Source organism: Bremia lactucae (genome assembly GCF_004359215.1).
Source record: "Bremia lactucae strain SF5 chromosome Unknown BlacSF5_NotPlaced_20_SHOA01000004.1_93855bp, whole genome shotgun sequence".
Classification (NCBI taxonomy): domain Eukaryota; phylum Oomycota; class Peronosporomycetes; order Peronosporales; family Peronosporaceae; genus Bremia; species Bremia lactucae.
The window spans coordinates 6,572-23,848 of NW_027152032.1; the positions used below are offsets into that span (position 1 = coordinate 6,572).

General features: G+C 45.7%; 4 protein-coding genes across 4 annotated transcripts; 1 reads left to right on the forward strand and 3 right to left on the reverse strand.

The window, feature by feature from the left end:
* Positions 1-3,469: 3,469 nt before the first annotated feature.
* On the reverse strand, positions 3,470-4,677 carry CCR75_009227 (uncharacterized protein; the record flags this gene model as incomplete). Its single annotated transcript, XM_067967269.1, has 3 exons — positions 3,470-4,032; positions 4,113-4,515; positions 4,606-4,677. 3 exons carry the CDS (start codon positions 4,675-4,677, stop codon positions 3,470-3,472), a joined length of 1,038 nt encoding a protein of 345 aa, XP_067821556.1.
* A 295-nt stretch (positions 4,678-4,972) lies between these two features.
* On the reverse strand, positions 4,973-5,903 carry CCR75_009226 (uncharacterized protein; the record flags this gene model as incomplete). The annotated part of the gene is made up of 2 exons (XM_067967268.1): positions 4,973-5,746; positions 5,865-5,903. The coding sequence occupies 2 exons, from the start codon at positions 5,901-5,903 to the stop codon at positions 4,973-4,975; spliced, it is 813 nt and encodes a 270-aa protein (XP_067821555.1).
* Positions 5,904-6,679: 776 nt separating this feature from the next.
* On the reverse strand, positions 6,680-7,717 carry CCR75_009225 (uncharacterized protein; the record flags this gene model as incomplete). The annotated part of the gene is made up of 1 exon (XM_067967267.1): positions 6,680-7,717. One exon carries the CDS (start codon positions 7,715-7,717, stop codon positions 6,680-6,682), a length of 1,038 nt encoding a protein of 345 aa, XP_067821554.1.
* A 2,048-nt stretch (positions 7,718-9,765) lies between these two features.
* Positions 9,766-10,038, forward strand: CCR75_009224 (uncharacterized protein; the record flags this gene model as incomplete). Its single annotated transcript, XM_067967266.1, has 1 exon — positions 9,766-10,038. The coding sequence occupies one exon, from the start codon at positions 9,766-9,768 to the stop codon at positions 10,036-10,038; it is 273 nt and encodes a 90-aa protein (XP_067821553.1).
* Between the last annotated feature and the right edge of the window lie 7,239 nt (positions 10,039-17,277).

Below are 17,277 nucleotides of genomic sequence, written 5' to 3' on the forward strand. Positions count from 1 at the left end.
ACTCTGGGCTCTGAATACAGCAATCCGGATTCAAATTCCGGTAGGGCTTTGCAATGCGCTGCTCCTTGTGGGGCCGACAAAGCCGTTCACTGAAGATGAATCATTCGGAGGATTGCAGCTTTTTACTGCTATAGTCACCGCATTCTATCGGGGCCGTCATGCAATGATATGGATTCGATGCCGTTAGATGACCAGGACTTAACTTCTTAATATACTATTCTCTCGCGTATATCTGTTAAATTGCGTGTTTGCCATATAGCTATGAGTTCGTTATGCGAATGACGCTAACGAAGAATGGAGTGCTGGCGTGCGTGAAGGTAGTCAAGTCTGAGGCGAAAATAAACGAGGCGTGGGTGCTGAACGACATGAAGGCACTTGGACTTATTGCTCAGACTATTGCGCTGGAGTGAGACGACATTGGCGGTTCCATCGACACGATGAGTGTAACGGTGTATCGTTACATGAAATTAACACTTAAATGTTGTTATTTATAATATTATCTAAAAGATAGATAATATTTTGGAGAATCTTACTTTACATGGTAATATTCTAAGAGCTTATCCATTGGTAGATATAGACTATTTTATCTACTTTCTCCGCGGTCCAGTCAGCGCTGGACGCGCGCAAAGAGAAAGACAGATAAGACTCTTAGTACATGCTTTGTATTAGTTTATAATAAAGTTAGTTATAAGTAGAAATACAAGAAGAACTTAATTATATTAATACAGTTTTTAGTTTACACTCATTAAAGCGAGTGTTTTAAAGAGAGTCTTCCTCTGCGCGTACTAGTGTACGTGAAGTGACGTGAGGCACCGCTCGTACCGAGGCAGTGCGAAGTGGACTTGTACTGAAGCAGTACAAGTCGGCAGTGCCCCGTTACAATGAGCTTGCACAGCGCAGGTAGGCTGCTTAGCAGAAAACCGAGCTGCCGCGCCTCGTCAATCGGCAATAAAGATTCTATTTTCAAAATACGAAAAAATGCTGCCCATAAAGGCTAAAAAGCTGGATAAATGGCTTGACAACGAGAATAATTATGGCCACCGCAGAGATTGAAGAACTCATCAAACTTAGCCAGGAGCTTGCCATCTTCACGCCGTCATCCATCCTGAAATCATGAAGGCGGCGGATGATCGCCCCCGGCTGTGGTTTGTCGTTGCGATAGTAACTTCTCGCAACGTGATCCTGTATAGCCAGCGTTCCGGACCATATTTTACGGTGTTGATTGTAAAAAATGTTGCTGCTTTCTTCACAATGAGCACTAAGTTAAAATTTGGTCTGTAACGCTGGATAGTAGCCCTCGACGCGCGTCCGTAGCCTCTTTCTTGTCTTGTCGCTCCTACTCTTTAAGAAGAGGCTGCGCAAGGACCTCGAGATTGGCCATTTTTTATTTATGACGCTAGAACTACTGCAATTTCAAACAATTCACTACCTTTCTCAGTTTGTCTTATCGCTCCTGCTCTTTAAGTAAAGGCTGCTTGAAAAGTTTGAGCGACAAGACAATTAAGAAGCTACGGAACGCGTGTCGAGGGCAAGTCGTATAACGCATGTTCGACAAGGGCAGCAAAAACAACAGCCGCAAGGACAACGGCCCGTGAAAGAGAAGTGGCTCTAACGGCAAGTGCTTCAAATGCAACAAGTTCAATCACATGAAGCAGAACGACCGGATTNGTAGGGGTACCACGAGGACTTTTCTTACGATGGCTTACGCCACCGTCGTCACCTTGCACAGAAACACGTGCAGGTGATCGTATGGGAGACCGTACGAAAGATCGTACGGGCGATGAGGGATCATCCTCATCGTCGGAACCAAATAGACTGTTCACACGTCTATCGGAATGAGCCGTCTCATTCGAAGGCTCATAATCAGCCGCCTGACGGGTATCAGGCGACTGTTCCATCCTCCCCGAGTCGGCCATTTCGTCCGACTCGCACTCATAATCGACCTCTAAAGAGGGGTCGTACTCACGTGGTGAATCACCACGTGCACTCGCAACACCAAGTGTTGTGCGAGTGGAAGACACTACGGTAGACGGAACGTCTACCGCAAGAGATAACAATGCGTCACCCGCGGCTGCACGAACCGCAGCCGAAGGTTCAACACTATCCTCACCCCGCATGAATTGTTCCTTCATGCGATGGAATTTAAAATGATGGATCTGACCAATCAAAATCATTTTAAAAATTAAGTGGTCATTTAGCGACCACTCCACCTAATGACATTCAGAGTGATTGTCGTTTAAGGGAGGGGTGATGTAACGGGGTGTATCGTTACATGAAATTAACAATAAAAGATTGTTAATTAATATTATCCAAAAGGTAGATAATATTTGGAGGAAATTACTTTAAATAGTAATTTCCTGAATTCTTATCCATAAATAGGTATAGACCATTATGTCTATTTATTCCGCAGACTAATCAGCTGTAGAAGTAATCAAAGAGAGTTACGAGATAAGATAGATAAGAATTCATTTACATGTTTAGTATTAGTTTATAGTTAAGACAACATTTACAAAGATAGATTAACAAGACACTTAACTATATTAATACAGTTTTCATTTTTACACTCTTAAGCTAACTTGCCTTAAGAGAAGTCTTCCTCTATACGTACAGTGTACGTCACCTAACGAGAGGCACCACTCACATCTGAAGCAGTGTGAAGTGGACTTGTACTGAAACAGTACAAGTCGCAGTGCCCCGTTACACAAAGAATGGTGGCCGCTTCCGTCACTTTTGCCGGTACGCTAGGAGTCCGGATTATAAGCACTCTTGGCGCCACATCGCAGTCCAATAAACAAAAACATCGTCTTCAAGGCTAGCCAATAATTCATCTGGGAAGACCAGCAGCTCTGGCTCTAACGCGCCGATGGCCCACATGGTGGTGTCTCCGTATACTCGAGGGTAGGGCAATAACGACGTGGGTGGCCATTCGTCACCGAGTGCGTTCCAGAGCTCATGCAATTCCTCACGATGTCCTTATTCTGGAAGAGCTATTTCATTAACTTAAAATTTAGCGAGTTTAGCTATATTATTCTCTCCTCTATAAGAACATGTACCAATGGTGTCCTTATCAGGGAATACCAATTCTTGCACTGTCATTCATTCATTCTGCCCACCGAGATGTTTATGCTCAAGAAGAAGAGACCGCAGGTGGATAGCGCCAAACAGATGAAAGCGATAGGGTTGGAATTAGCCAAGATCGTACTCGTGATGTTAAGCATACGTGCTGCGTCAGTTCATCTCAATCGGAACAACTAGTTGGATACCCACGCATCGACTCTTCGTGGCCGAGCGCAGCCACAAAAGTAATAACGAAGTTTTACTGCTTGGCAGATGGTGACACAGCAAATTTTTTGACAATGCAGAGGTAGAAATTGAGAGGGAAGTAACCAAGAAATCCGTATGCGTATGTTTTCAGTCGTCGAGGAAAACCACCTCATGCAATCATCTATGAACAATGTTTTTCCTAATTCTAGTCTTCCTCGTCTACATCATTTAATTCCTCATTCTCAGTAACATGTGCAAAAGATTCTAGTGCAAGGTTGCATTTCTCGGCGAGCACGTTAAGAGCCTCCAATAAGAGCTCCTCAGGCTTGATCATCCCAACGGATTCGACGGTAAAGATAAAGTGATCACTTTGACGTCCTAAAAGAATTTTTTTTTCTCGACCAGGCTCACGAATGCAATTTCGGCACATAGTGCAGGCACGCTGATCTTTTACAACAGCAGTGGAGATGCCACCTAAGTCTTCGATATCAAACACGCCCACCTGGCAATCCTCCACCAAACGCAGCGCATCGGCGCCATTGATCTTCTCCGTGAGCTCTACCTGAGGCATCAAGCGGTACGAAGCCGTGGACACGGGTGAAAATTTTGCGTGGTCCTTTCCGACGCCCTTACGGCAGTGTGCCTCCAGTGCGACACTCTGACCAGGTCGAAGCTTTGCTATCAAAATGTCTTCAAGCACGGGTCGAATCGATCCAAAACGTTCTTCCTGATTGCCTTGAGGCACCCATTCAAGGTCGCGTGAATATACTGCAGAGTCAAATACATATACGAACAATAAAATTCCACTCGATAGAATGTCCCTCAACATGTGATCTCCGCATGCGTACCTGAAGAGTGAATAGCCTTTGATGGGTCTTTAGCGTGCTCTGGGTCTAACGTACACGTTACATCGAGCTTAAAAACGATCGTGTTTTCATCCGTGGCCTCGGCCTCCTCATTCTCGGGAAATGCTTGAAATTCACGCGGATCTATCTCAAGCGGCACAAGGCCTAGACGATGGGCAAGCATTTCGTCCTGAATAATTGACGAATTGTTCCAAATATATATGTGCTCAATGGCCATTGTAGGAACCTCAGCCAGCAGAATGCGGCGCAGGGCGTTTGCTATGGCGGCGTCTACTCCCAAAAGATCAAACACAATTTCGTCATCTTTCAAGCTCTGAATTTTGACCTTGACCTGGCTTTTAAATTGCTCCACGAAGCTGTAGCTGCTTTCGCACTCGACATCAGGCTAATCAAGTTTCAAACATAAAATTCCATCATAAAGGAGCTTGATGTACACTTGACGAAGCGGTAGAGCAATACCAATTCAGGCGCTTACCTGGTGAGGCGCATCCAGACCCACACGAATTATCTTAGAAGACTTTACCATGGCCATTGCACTACCAGCCATTAATGTCGCACCAATTCAAGTCTTTGTGTAGCGAATAAGAGCAAATTAGATAAAAGGGTCGACGTCAAACCTCAATGACACGTGAACGGCTCCAACTTTCAGACTTAAGAGCAAAAATAGTATTGGCAGATTTTTGCCATTTAGAATGTTACCATAATCAGTAGAATGTATTTTTATGAGATTTATAGTCCTGCCGCATTGTCCCATGAGAGCTCTCCGGGACTAGTGCGAATAAAAGCTACCTGCTCGCTCTATTGTTTCCCGTGCTGACAACAGCTTTGCGCAGTCTTAAGCCTCACGTAGTGTAAGTGATCTTACGAGTCTTAAGTGGCGCCCATTTTAGGCGTTTGTAGTACCCTGTCAGTGCGGCAAGAACCAATAGCGCAGCGGTGGTCTGCATGCCCATCTTCTTCCGCACATCGTGTTCCGGCTCGGCAGCCCACGCGAGGAAGACCGACACGTCCTTCGCCATCTGAGAGGTTGTACACGGCGTGCCGTCCTCGTACTCAATTTGGCCATCTTGAAGCTGACGCTCCATGGCTATCGCGCCGCCGCCAAAATACGGGTTGTAGTATAGGCCAGGCAGCAACTCCATGCCCTCTGGAGGGTTCACGTACCCAGTAAGGAGAGCAAACAAGTAGTCAGCGCCAGCGTGGCGAGACTTAACAATCAACGAAAGATCAGGCGGTATGGCACCATTATTGGCCGCGGCAGCGGCCTCGTCATTTTGGTATGGTCTGGGCAGCGGGTCCGATAGCTTACCGGGGCGTTCGAACATCTCACCCTGATCATTAGGGCCATCGGCCACATCGATATCGGCCGCAATGGCCTTCAACTCCTCTTCAGTGTGAGTTACGCCAACCAGATTGCGGAAACAGATGCGGTCCAAACTGTGGCAGGAAGCGCAGACTTCACGGTAGACCTGGTATCCACGTCGCACGCTAGCGTGGTCGAATGACGAAAACGGTCCTTGATGGTCAAACCCGTAGTGCAACGCCTCGATCTGGTCACTACTGAAAGCAGTGACGCCCGTAATCACCGATCCCCCCAAAAGAGCGCCTGCACTCACCTGCAGGAAGGCCAACAAAATACCGACGTCACAATTGGTCATGTTCATACCAAGCGATAAGCCCATGAGCGTATGTTGGCTCGCAAAGCGTTCTGTTACAAAATTGCACCTGACTCACCTTAGCGGCACGTTGAAGCAACTTGGCTCGGTTCATCATCGTACACCTCTAAAACGCTCGGAAGTTCCTAAGCTGTACAGTTCTGAGGCGGCTAATGGTCCCCCTTGAAAATAAAACCTCGGCGATAAACCTCTATCATCTTTGCTGCTGAGCACGTCGCCTCCCCTACGAAAATACAATCCTTGTAGTTTTCTACACAAGGTCATTCCGTAACGTATGAGTTGGTCACATTTCGTGATTGGTCATACCAAGAACTAGGAAGCACTACATGGTAAGAAAGGTCTCAACGTAACTAGAGGCGAAGTCTGACGTGGCGTACCGTTGCATTTTAGTCGGCGCTCTTCAGTTTGCAAGGGTTGCTTACTGTCATACTTCTCTTCATTTGCACATGCACTTATGTTAAAATGAAGTTTCCTTCGCTTTTTGACCGAGGCCAGCTGCCAGGAAAGCACGAGGGACTGGGTGGCCTCTGCTGGAAAGCCTCACGCATCGGAGAGCGCAAGAGTCCATACGTAGCTGGGGCCCTCGTTGTCATGGCTATTCACACGCTATTGTTCTCGTAATAGCTAATACAGAAACATTGCTAAACAAATCTAAAGGAAGCTGACTCGGTGGTGTTAAAGGAAGAACGTGAAATAAAGTCATGGAAGGCCATCCTTTAACAACGATATGTAGCAAATGTGCCTTTAGTTCCCGTTTACCGATTACGGTAGGCTTCTCTGGGCAGCGCACGGAAAACGGCGGTGCTGATTCTTTAATTCATGGCTGACGAGCGGAGAACCGTAAGAAATCGACGCCACGTTCGGGAGAAGCGCTTAGTGCTTCTTCGGCGCCGCCCCACCACTTGTGCCCATGCCCATGACTGTCTTGAACGTGTCGTATATCCACCACTGGGCCCCAGTTAACGTGCCAATCATAATGATCCGCGTCCCCAGACCCTTCGTGGCCAGGTTAAATAGGCCCGTCTCGCTGGCAATCTGGCCAAAGCCTTTTCCCTTGTTCTCGGACTTGCCCATAAGCGACACAACTGAATCGGCAGGGTGCGACACAATGGCGCAAATGACACCAGCCAGGTAACCCGAGGCGAAAGTAACGCCGAGTTGCGTGCTTTTAGGGTACGAGCTCTTCGGCTCAGTGAAGACGTAAGTGTAAAAAGCCTCCACCACTTTCTCGAAGAAAAAGAACTTGGCCATCGTGTACGGAATCTGACGAGACCACAGCGGCACTAGCGATCCAAACGGGAAGCGGGTCTCGGCAGAGTTTGCCTTCATGGCAGACACAGCGGCACCGAATTCAGTAGGGAACGTGCCGGCGGGCGACGTCTGAACCTTCACCTTGACCATTTCCATGGGACAAAGGGCCATGTCGGCAAAAAACTCAGCCGAGGCCGAGCCAGCCAAATAAATGGCGCCACGGTACTTGTACGCGTTTTCCTCACCTGCCATGCTACTATACAAGTCCTTGAAAAACTCGTAGAACCCAAATTTGCACATTCCCTGGGCTGAATAGCCTATTGCTGTGGGGGCCCACCCCTTAAACAATGCGCCGGAACCCTCTTCCGAAGCAATAGTCTTGAGGCCGGGCATGAGACCATTGTACTTGGCAGAATTAACCTGCATGTTGCACTTCACCACATCCAGAGGAGTAATTCCCGTGTGTGTGAGACCGCACGACAGGATCCCGCCGATCATACACTTGCCGTAATAAGCATTGTCATGGATAGGGTCGTGGGAAAGGCGAGCATCCCACTTTGCAGCTGAGGTTGCCAGAATCGAGTTCGGGCGCACTTTGGCAGCGTTAACTGACGGAATTGCGGGGTTCAGAGCTGCGATACTGGGGAAGAACGAGCTCATTTCTAGTGATACTTCGATGACGAATAACAAAGTGGGAAATTTGAGGTTGCGGGCGCATGGCCAAACAGTCCAGGAAAGGTGGTTTTTATAAAAGATATCATATTTAAGAGTCCTTTAATCAATGTGGTCGTACCCGCTCGACTAAACAGGGGTATTAAACGTGGGCCATTCACTCCCTGCCTTTTACATTTGCTTTTAAGTCAATCTTTAATTAAAATGCCGTAATCTTAACGAGTCGTTTAATTATAGTCATTAAATCAAGCATTTAAATCCTTTGCAATAAATCAAGCTTTGCAATAAATAAAGCTTTGGACTTTGAACTGATACAATTCAAGCACTTTTGTCCCTTCGCCCTTTTCTAAAATCTCGATACACTTATACGATAATTTTATAAATTTTTAATCATAAGTGGGAAATATAAAATGGACATGTTACAAAAGTGCGTGAAGATTACTTTTTTTTTAAAAATAATTCATCACAAATTCAGATTTGCTGCGAATGTCGAAAGCCATAGTGCAATCTCCAATTCACATACAAACAAAGGTCCAGTTGGCTTGGAGCCGCCAGATACAGTAGGATAGGAGGAAAGGCAATCCGGACTTTATATCGTATCAATTTCGCTTTTCATTGTTTCAGTCCGTATATATTAGTTGACTCAAATATACAGTAAACCTTTACTTAGCTATAGCCCCGATGAAACCTAATCTATAACTTACCAGGTGTTATAACTTATTGGAGGTGGCCATTGAGTAGCGCTTTTTGCTCCAGCCAATAGAATTTTCGTGTCTGAGTTTTTGAACCAATGAAATAGTTTCATTATTATTATACTGGGTGAGTAAGACATCAAATGGGCCCATGATCTACCAACGAGCAGCGCTTTCCAATCTGAATTTACAAAGAAAACAACCCTTCAGTGTCTCAAGCAGGGATTGTAGAATGGACCAGAGCAAAGTTTCACCTCATGCCATTCCGTCACAAGCGAGCATAGCAAGATTTTGAAGAAAAAGGATGGTTACGAAACAATGCGAGAAACGGAACTTCAAGCAAAGCGTCTGAGAACCGTGAACTTTTCTGATTTTGAGGAGGCGCTTTCCCTCTAAGTTCTGCAGTGTCAACGAAACGTCTTTATCACCTACTATCTCATTAAGCTTTCTGGTCAGCGATTTGCAGAGCTGCTCAACAAACCAAAATGTAGCCTTGAATTTTTAATGGATGGCTACAAGAAATTTTATCACGCAATAAATTAGGATTCATGGCGAAGCCGGATCAGCTTATAATGGGGCTTTTACTAGGCAATGTCGGCATTGTAAGCTCGTGTTGCTGTCTACAGTCCAGCTGATGTTTTTACAATATGGACGAAGCTGGGCTTTTTTACAGCACGGCACCAGACACCACAATTGACCAGCAAATTCTTGCGGGTTTTAAAAAGGTCAAGACTAGGATCACAGTCGCACTCACCGCCAATGCCGATGGACTGCACGAACTACCACCATTTTTTTCGGGCATGCCATAAAAATCGCTGCTATAATCGCAAAACTGGTGAACAGCTTCGGTTTTCCTACCGGTCCAACAAGACAGCTTGGATGACTGGCGTATTTGTCCAAGAGTGGTTGAAATGCCTTGATGCAGATATGCATGCAGCAAATCGCAACATTCTCCTAATAATGGATAATGCACCTTCGCATGATTTGGATGAGTGTAACCCGAATGAAATATGCCTGTTGCCACCGAATACAACATTAAAAATCTAGGCAATGGACGCAGGAATTATTGCTGCGTTCAAGAGGCGCTACCGGCGCTTCTAGTTGCAAAATGCACTGGATCTCGATGAGCGTAACGAGCAACATCTTTTCAAGGTCGACCAACTTACCGGAATGAGGTGGTGCCTTGCAGCGTGGAACGGGATTTCGCAAATAACAATCGAAGACTGTTTTCGCCACACCGGATTGTTTGACAATGTATCAGGCGACCTATCTCTGATATTGGGAGAGAATCGTGTTGAGGAGGACCTCACCGTTGCTCTTAAGATATTGCATTTGCGAAATCTAATGTCAATTCAATTGCTGTTAAATGCTGATGAAAGTGGTATCGATCATGTGTTTCGGAGTGATGAGGAGATCGCAACTCTCGAAATAATAATAATCAGTGATCATATTGGTGTGCATGCTAATGATAAAGCTGAGGAGGAGGAATCAGTCAAGCTTACCTGTGATGGAAAGCTGAAAGCGCTTTTTGTGGTGGTTCTAATGTTAGATCCAGCAGATCCTGTTGAACACCAAATTCGTTGTCAGCTACATAGAATCAAGAACTGTCCGGTATGAAAATCTCCAACAGGCGAGACTTGACACCTGGCTAGGCCATTAATAAGAGACCTCTGAACTTATGTTGGTCCTTTAAATATTACTTGTACCTTGTAACTTAGTCACCATAGAACGATGTTTGTTCCAACTTTTTTATAATTTATGAAAGGTTATAACTTAGCGGAGGATAGCTTAGCAGAGGTACTGTAGCTGTAATTGATACAAGATTAAACTTAAATTGCACGCTTAATGCTGTGTAAATGTAGCGGACTGCTTCAGCTCAAGCCAACCTGCACTGATAACAGTGTAGGCAAGGTACGTCATATTACCTCACGTGCATGACGTGAAGAGGAAAATTCGAAGTTGCTAAATGATCGCTTCTGGAACACAAAACAGAAGTGCTTAGTTTGGGTAAGAAGTAAAATTGTATCGTATCTATTTAGGTTTCTACGTACTAGTACCGTCTTAAGTCCTGAATTTGTTATATTGGTATTAAATTATGTGGATATCGGACGCCATGTCGATGGGCTTCGTGACAGTCACGAAGCCAGATGTCTTGTTGGATGTAGTCGCGCATAGACGTCTTCCCCTGTCACACGCTATTCATTTTGAAGCAACTCATAGACCGCGAGCTCGCCGGTTCTCATCGGCAAAAATTAACTTCCTCGCGATCTTCACGGAACGAGTCCGAAAAGATGCAAACTTCTGCCTACACGGTGCAGGTTAGGACCGTCTTCTCCTAAATCAAAAGGTTCGAGAGGTCGAAATCGCGATTGACTCGCGCTTGATCGAGCCGCCAAAAGCAAAGGTGATTTTTTTTCTTTCATAATTATCACAGAATGCAAAGGAATGGACTCTCGAGAAAAACTCGTCGTGGCCAAGTGCTCGTTCCCGGCTTGACCGTTCCACAAAACGACCTTTTTCTCGCCTTCGGGCTCGTGGATGGCAAACCGCTGTCGGTCCGGTGTCACTTAACTTAGCAGCGGCCTCTCCGGATATTGCTGTGAGGCGGTGGAGAGCTGGTCACTCCATATCGTGAGATGAGGGAAGACCGTGTGATTCAGGGACATCTCTAGAGTCGGCGACGGCTGGGAGAACTCATCTCAAAATTGTTGATGGGTAGGATTACAAAGTTCTACCAGGTATAACAAGATTAGGCGACGTTATTTGGCTTACACGTGGACGGAAGCGTAGCAAGACCAAAATATGTAAAATTTAGCTCCGAAAATTCTAAGTGTAAAAGGCTCCCTGACCTCATGGGAGTCATTCATCTACGTGCCGACATCTTACAGGCTAATAATGGGTCTGGATCTCCATAGCACATTAGCATGCGACGTGCTACACCCCCTTATTTGGGCTGTAAGTAACACGTATGAGTAAGCTAAGTATCATGTCACGGGAAGGGTCCATTACACAACAGAAGTTGCAGGTAGTTTGTCTACTTTGTGGCGACGCAAGGTACGCGATTCACCTGAGTATTCAGAAGAGCCGCGCAAGCAGTGCAAAAGAGGCCGTCGCTCTCTCCATGCACTTTCCATGTAGAAGACGCTCCGTCCACCACGGCGACGAAAGACCAATTTCTTGCAGCGGCCAAGACATGTTAAAACACTTCGCTGACGTCAAGTCCTTTTCAAAGTTTGACTCACCGCGACAACCCTGCCCATTCGCGCCTCTAGGAGTGATTGGCGGGATTCATCTGAAGATTGAAATTTACCAATAAACTAGACTTTACAATTTAACCATGTGTGATAATGTTGACATTTGTGTGAAAAAGCAAATTTGCTGTATTCTTCTTTAATCTTCGTCTTATGGCAAAAATTATTTATGTAACGAGCTATCGAGTTACATCAACCCCAGCTTACCAGCAGAGAATGAAGTGACTGTTATGATCTTACCGAAAAGTAGTATTTAGTCTCTCTGAGAAAGGAATGCACTTGTTGTTTGTGAAGACACTCCAAGTGAATATCGCATGAACAGGAAGAACATGTGCGCCTCTAAGCAGCAAATTTAGCGGCTGCAAGGGTATGTGCACCTGCTCAAGAGTCGAAAGCGGCAGACGTTATGTCGTCTGCTGCGAATGACTATCGCAACGAGCTGGGGGCAGGCTAATAAGAAGTTGCATCCCTAAAGGATAAGATGCATAATCAAAGTCGAGATCATCAATTTTGCTGATGTTATGGAACGCGGGAGCTATATTCGCCTCTGGAAGGAGTCTTATACTAGTAGTATAGTCGGATGTGTCTAACTTAAGACGCTGAATGCGTGTCCTACGAGGTAGATGGATCGTGTATGCATTGTATTGGTGGTGCAAAACACGTGATGGGTCTATATAGTTGACAATAATTTTTTATTGCCCACATTCGTCACTACATGTTTCGGTATATTTACCGAAGCCAATTTGACTATGTCGTTAGCCTTAAATAAAGGAACAATTACGCTTTTGTTTTTGTCAGCAATTCGTATTTGTCGATCCACCGCGTCAGCGATGGAATCTTGCACGAGTGGACCACTGCTTTTCAAGCCAGCAGAGAACTACCTGATGACTCGGTTTTAATTTTGCTTTCAGTGTGCCTAGTGCGCACTGCGGAGATATAATTCTCATATTCAAAGAGCGTCACTGCTCTGATGATAATGATGGTGAATATATCAGCGTAATAATTATTAGTGTCAGAGTCAGCAATAGCGTCATTGCTATTGCTGTGTTTGTTTTTATTAGATGGTGATTTGATCAACATCGGTATCTTTCTTATTGAGTGTTGAGTCAACGCGAAATGTGAAGAGACAAATCGGGCTTTGCTCGAGCGAGCCTCTCTTTCCCCTTCCTCATTTAATTAGAGTTACTGTAACAAAGTGGGTATGCAGATGGCATTAGCCATTCTCGAAGAGTCTTAAATGATTTATTGACGCATGCACCAAGTAGGGGGTGGCAAATTAAGCCATTAACAAAACCTCACTCCATTTTGTTAACAAGTGGACGTATCATCGAAGTATTTCTTCGATAATTCGATTTGCACGTTCCGTCTGACCATCTGTTCAAGGATGGCCAGATGTTGACATCGACAATCGTGTTCCAAGTAAACGGAATTCGGATTGCACAAACTCTGCCGTGAACCGGAGATCTCGATCTGAAACCAGTTCACGGGGTGACCCATGGAGTCGAAATATCGTGTTGATGAAGGCACAAGCGCAGCGTTTGGCTTTGGGACAGCACCAAGATTTAACATCTAGCTAAATCGGGACTGAAACAAGATGTACCATCTTGCTAAAACGATAACACAACAATAATACTTTTGCGAGTGTCTTTAGATAAATGAAGACGAAGTCCATCAATATGGACTGCCAACACTTTGCCGGAACAGTTGGAGGCTGTAATGGAGCACAGAATGAATGGCTAAGATTTACTTCTTGGCAAACCTAACAAGCACAAATGTACTTTCACACGATCTCATACTGGCGAGATCAGTATAAGTCGCGAATTACTGGAGGTAAGTTTCGCGTCCACAATGCCTACTTCCCCCCTCTTGGTGCATCGTGATATTAAACATGATGCGCAAACGCACGCTGTCAAGGTGTGCCGCCGGCAACGGCTGTATTATACAGTAACCCATTGCATGATGTGTGTTGATCTGATGAGAGTTGATACAGGTTCGACAATCTATTTAAGGACTGCTGTGATGGATTTCTGAGGTGATCCTATCATAACTGCAGCCGGCTCAAAATCAGGCAGTCGCGAAAGCGCATCTGCGACGACATGAAGCCGAACTGGCTGATTCTACGAAAAAGTTATATTTGTAAAGAAAGACAACCACTTCACCATCCTTTGCGAGAGGTGTGAAATAATTACGGCCGTGTGTTAAGCTGCATGGTCCATGTAAGCAATGAGCCGTCTATCTCCTACGAGATAGACGTTAATCCTAGCCAGTGCATATTTCATGACAAGAATTTCTTGTAATACACCGGATAGACACGCTCGGCTGGTTAAAGGTGTCGCGAACGACGAGCTGTGCGCCGTCTGTATCATATTGCTTTACGCGCAGCGATTGCAAAATCGCTGGCATCACATACTACTTGAATTAGTTTGTCCTGATTTGCAATCGCCAACATCGGCGCTTACATTAAGCTTTGCTTGATACTTTCACAGGAATGCTGACAATTAGCGACCAGACCACGCTACATTCTCTTGAGTGAACAAGAAAAATGCAATGTTGTTTCTGCATAGTTGCGCGAGTATTTTTGCGAGTAGGCTGCTAGCCCGAGGAACTTTCGAAGTCTCTGACATCGACTGGCTCCAGGCCAGTCGGTGTGGGACACCTTGTTCCTCACGATGCGCTCAAGAAGTGGCGCTTCGATTAAAGCGTATATACACTTCTTGAGGTATCATATATGTGAGAACCTTGCCGACGGGAGTGCGATGTACCTCAAAGCCCAATTGTCTTTACATGGACTCTGCTATGAACGGATGCACAACAAAATTACTCGGCGCTAAATCTTGCACCGTTTCAACAGATTGGAAACTCATCTGTTGAACGTTGCAGGGCATTTCTAAGCCCTGTGACATCAATAGCCCCTGCCACAGCATACCGCTTGGGAAGTCAAGCAAATCTGCGTAGTTGTATCAGAAGATGACTACGTGATCGATATTCGGCCGGCAGCAGTATTTCCTGAGAACGAAAGGGTTATAAGCAGCTCATCGATGGACGCAAGTATTTCGATGAGAGTACATCGATTGAACGTGTTACGTCTCAATCTTGGAAGTCGCTTTATAAAATCCTTTGTGTATGGATTTGACGGACTTCAAAGATGTGCTCCCTGATTCGCATCCATGCGAGTTGCATAGGATAAAGGCACTCGACACGAGATCGACCTGATACTACTGTGTGGACGCTGCCTTGTGAACAAGTATTAGCGATTGACAAGTTCTGTATCCATCGTTAGCAGCGGGTCATGTGAGGGAGTCAGTCTCCCCACATACCTCTCCGACCTTTTGTGTGTGCATAGCAAAAGAAGAGTGGCGGATAGTGCGTTCAAATGATAAGATGAATGCTGCAACGGTACCGGCTCAAACGCCGATACGAATGGATGGTTTGTCAAGAGTACCATCGTTTTGGCCATGGATCTGATGGATAAGTCCTAACAGATTCCGATGCATGAACAGGATGTTCCATTAACGGCAGTATACAACGCCACTACGCAGACCGTACAAGATCTTTTCGGCCTAGCTCTTAGATTTTTGAGATATCTTCGAAGTTAACCTCGGATGCGCTGTCAGGTCAAGTGTATAAGCGCCTACACCCGATCCGTTATTTCCTTAGCCTTTAAACGTCTCGGTTTCTTCCTGTGAAATTATTTTCACCGATTCCTATGGACTTATTCCCACGGGTTTGATGAGTATCTTCCCCAACTGTCTGAAGCTGTAAATTCGCAACCACAGCGAAATCCTCTACGATTGACTCTCCCGTCGTTTTAGGATTCTCGCAACTGCAATTGCAGTGTCTTATAGACAAATATGTTAGTCTTCCTCGGTTGATGCTCCCTAGGCGAGCATCCTTGCCCGGGTTCACTCGACTATTCGAGTGGTAGACCTTTAACGCTAGCTGTGCTTCTGCACTGCCGCGGGAATTAAGTCCACATTGTTATGAATGGTCACACTGAGGTCCTGCAGTTGTACAGACAACCGGATCACAAGTGACCATCGCACAAACTCGTATGTACCCCCACACGCTTGTTGACGCTCCATGACGCTCGACAGATGGCCATCGAATGAACAGGAGGCAGGCATCGCAAAGGATTGATGCTGCCAATAAGGGCATGCCTCGTACTGTCTGAGCCATAGTAATCCACGGATGACATCAATTTTTTCATTTAAATCCAATACAATGGACACGTCATTGTACTGTTTACCCTTTAACGTGTGTTGGATACCAACAACACGTTTAATTACTGGTACAGATATTCTTGTTGCAAGGCGGATTGTCACCCTCGTTAGAGGTATATCGCGCTGAACAGAAGTTGAGCCTACGATCATCCAGCGATTGGCGTTTAGTTAAAGTGTTCAACACCCTTAAATAACTAAAAAACGAAGAAACAAATGATATGTCTCTCCATTGGCAAGATAATGAGGGTAGCCTCATCACTAGTAGGAGTAAGCAGTAACACACAGCGACGCTGTGCTAGGAGCACCCTGTAAATTCTCTTGACGTTGCTGGATTAGAACGTCGCTCCGCACGTGCTGACCCAGACCGTTTTTTGACGATCCGTATCGCCGTTGCGATATCGCAACAGCGTCAGACCCGCGTCCGTCTCTACTCTTACCAGGAGGCCGATCACTTTCTTGGCAATAGGCGTAGAGTCGTGTATTCTGGCAGCGATTGCATCTTTGCAATTGCTTGTGATTTGAAGAGCGAGGTTTTTGCTTACAACATGAAGACGCCCATTCACCTAGATCTCCGACTTCTCGCTTCGGTGAACGATAGCCCCCCCCCCCGAGTGGACCAAAGTATGTTTCAGGCTGAAGTTTTCCTTTACGCTGTAGAAATCGCTTGATCAATCGTCTCTAATTCAAAGCTGAGCAGATGGGTCTCGACGGGATCATCTACAAGACCTTTATAGACACAGTAACCTGTGCCTCTTCGTCAATGGGCTAACACGCGATACAAGTACTAAGTATCCTGTGTGCTGGGCAGAAGCGTGAATGTCACTGCTTGCCCTGTTTCGAATCGAGAAGCTCTGTTCGAGCCCCTAATTCGGCACCTGTCGGCTCAAACATTTGTGTCGATGATGATATATTGGGCTTTGATGACATCGCCAATTCGACAAAGCATAGTCACCTTCGACTGCCTTTAACTTGAAGATTTTTTTCTTCAAGCCCTCGGGTCGAAGAATATGCGTCGACCCGGCAGCAGCATGTGAATGCTGCTGTCACAACAGCTCATCCTGCTAAAAGCCTTACTCGTGAGGCAAGATTCCCTTTCACGGGCAGCGTCGAGTTTATGTCGATGAACTATGCGATAGCCGCATGTTGATCGTCATTTGATTAACGAAGAAACTTGCGCTAATGGCTGACCCGCCTACGGTCAAACTCATCCGTTTGACCGCTTCACATTCGTGGTCACTCATATGAGTGATCTTCGATTGCGTAGCGGAAATTCTTCATGCGTGGCGTGGAAATTCCACGCAAAATGTTCATGTTGGATGAACGAATATGACCGTTGGACGGACCACGAAGTGTGTGACACGGTCACACAGCAACTTACAGAGGAA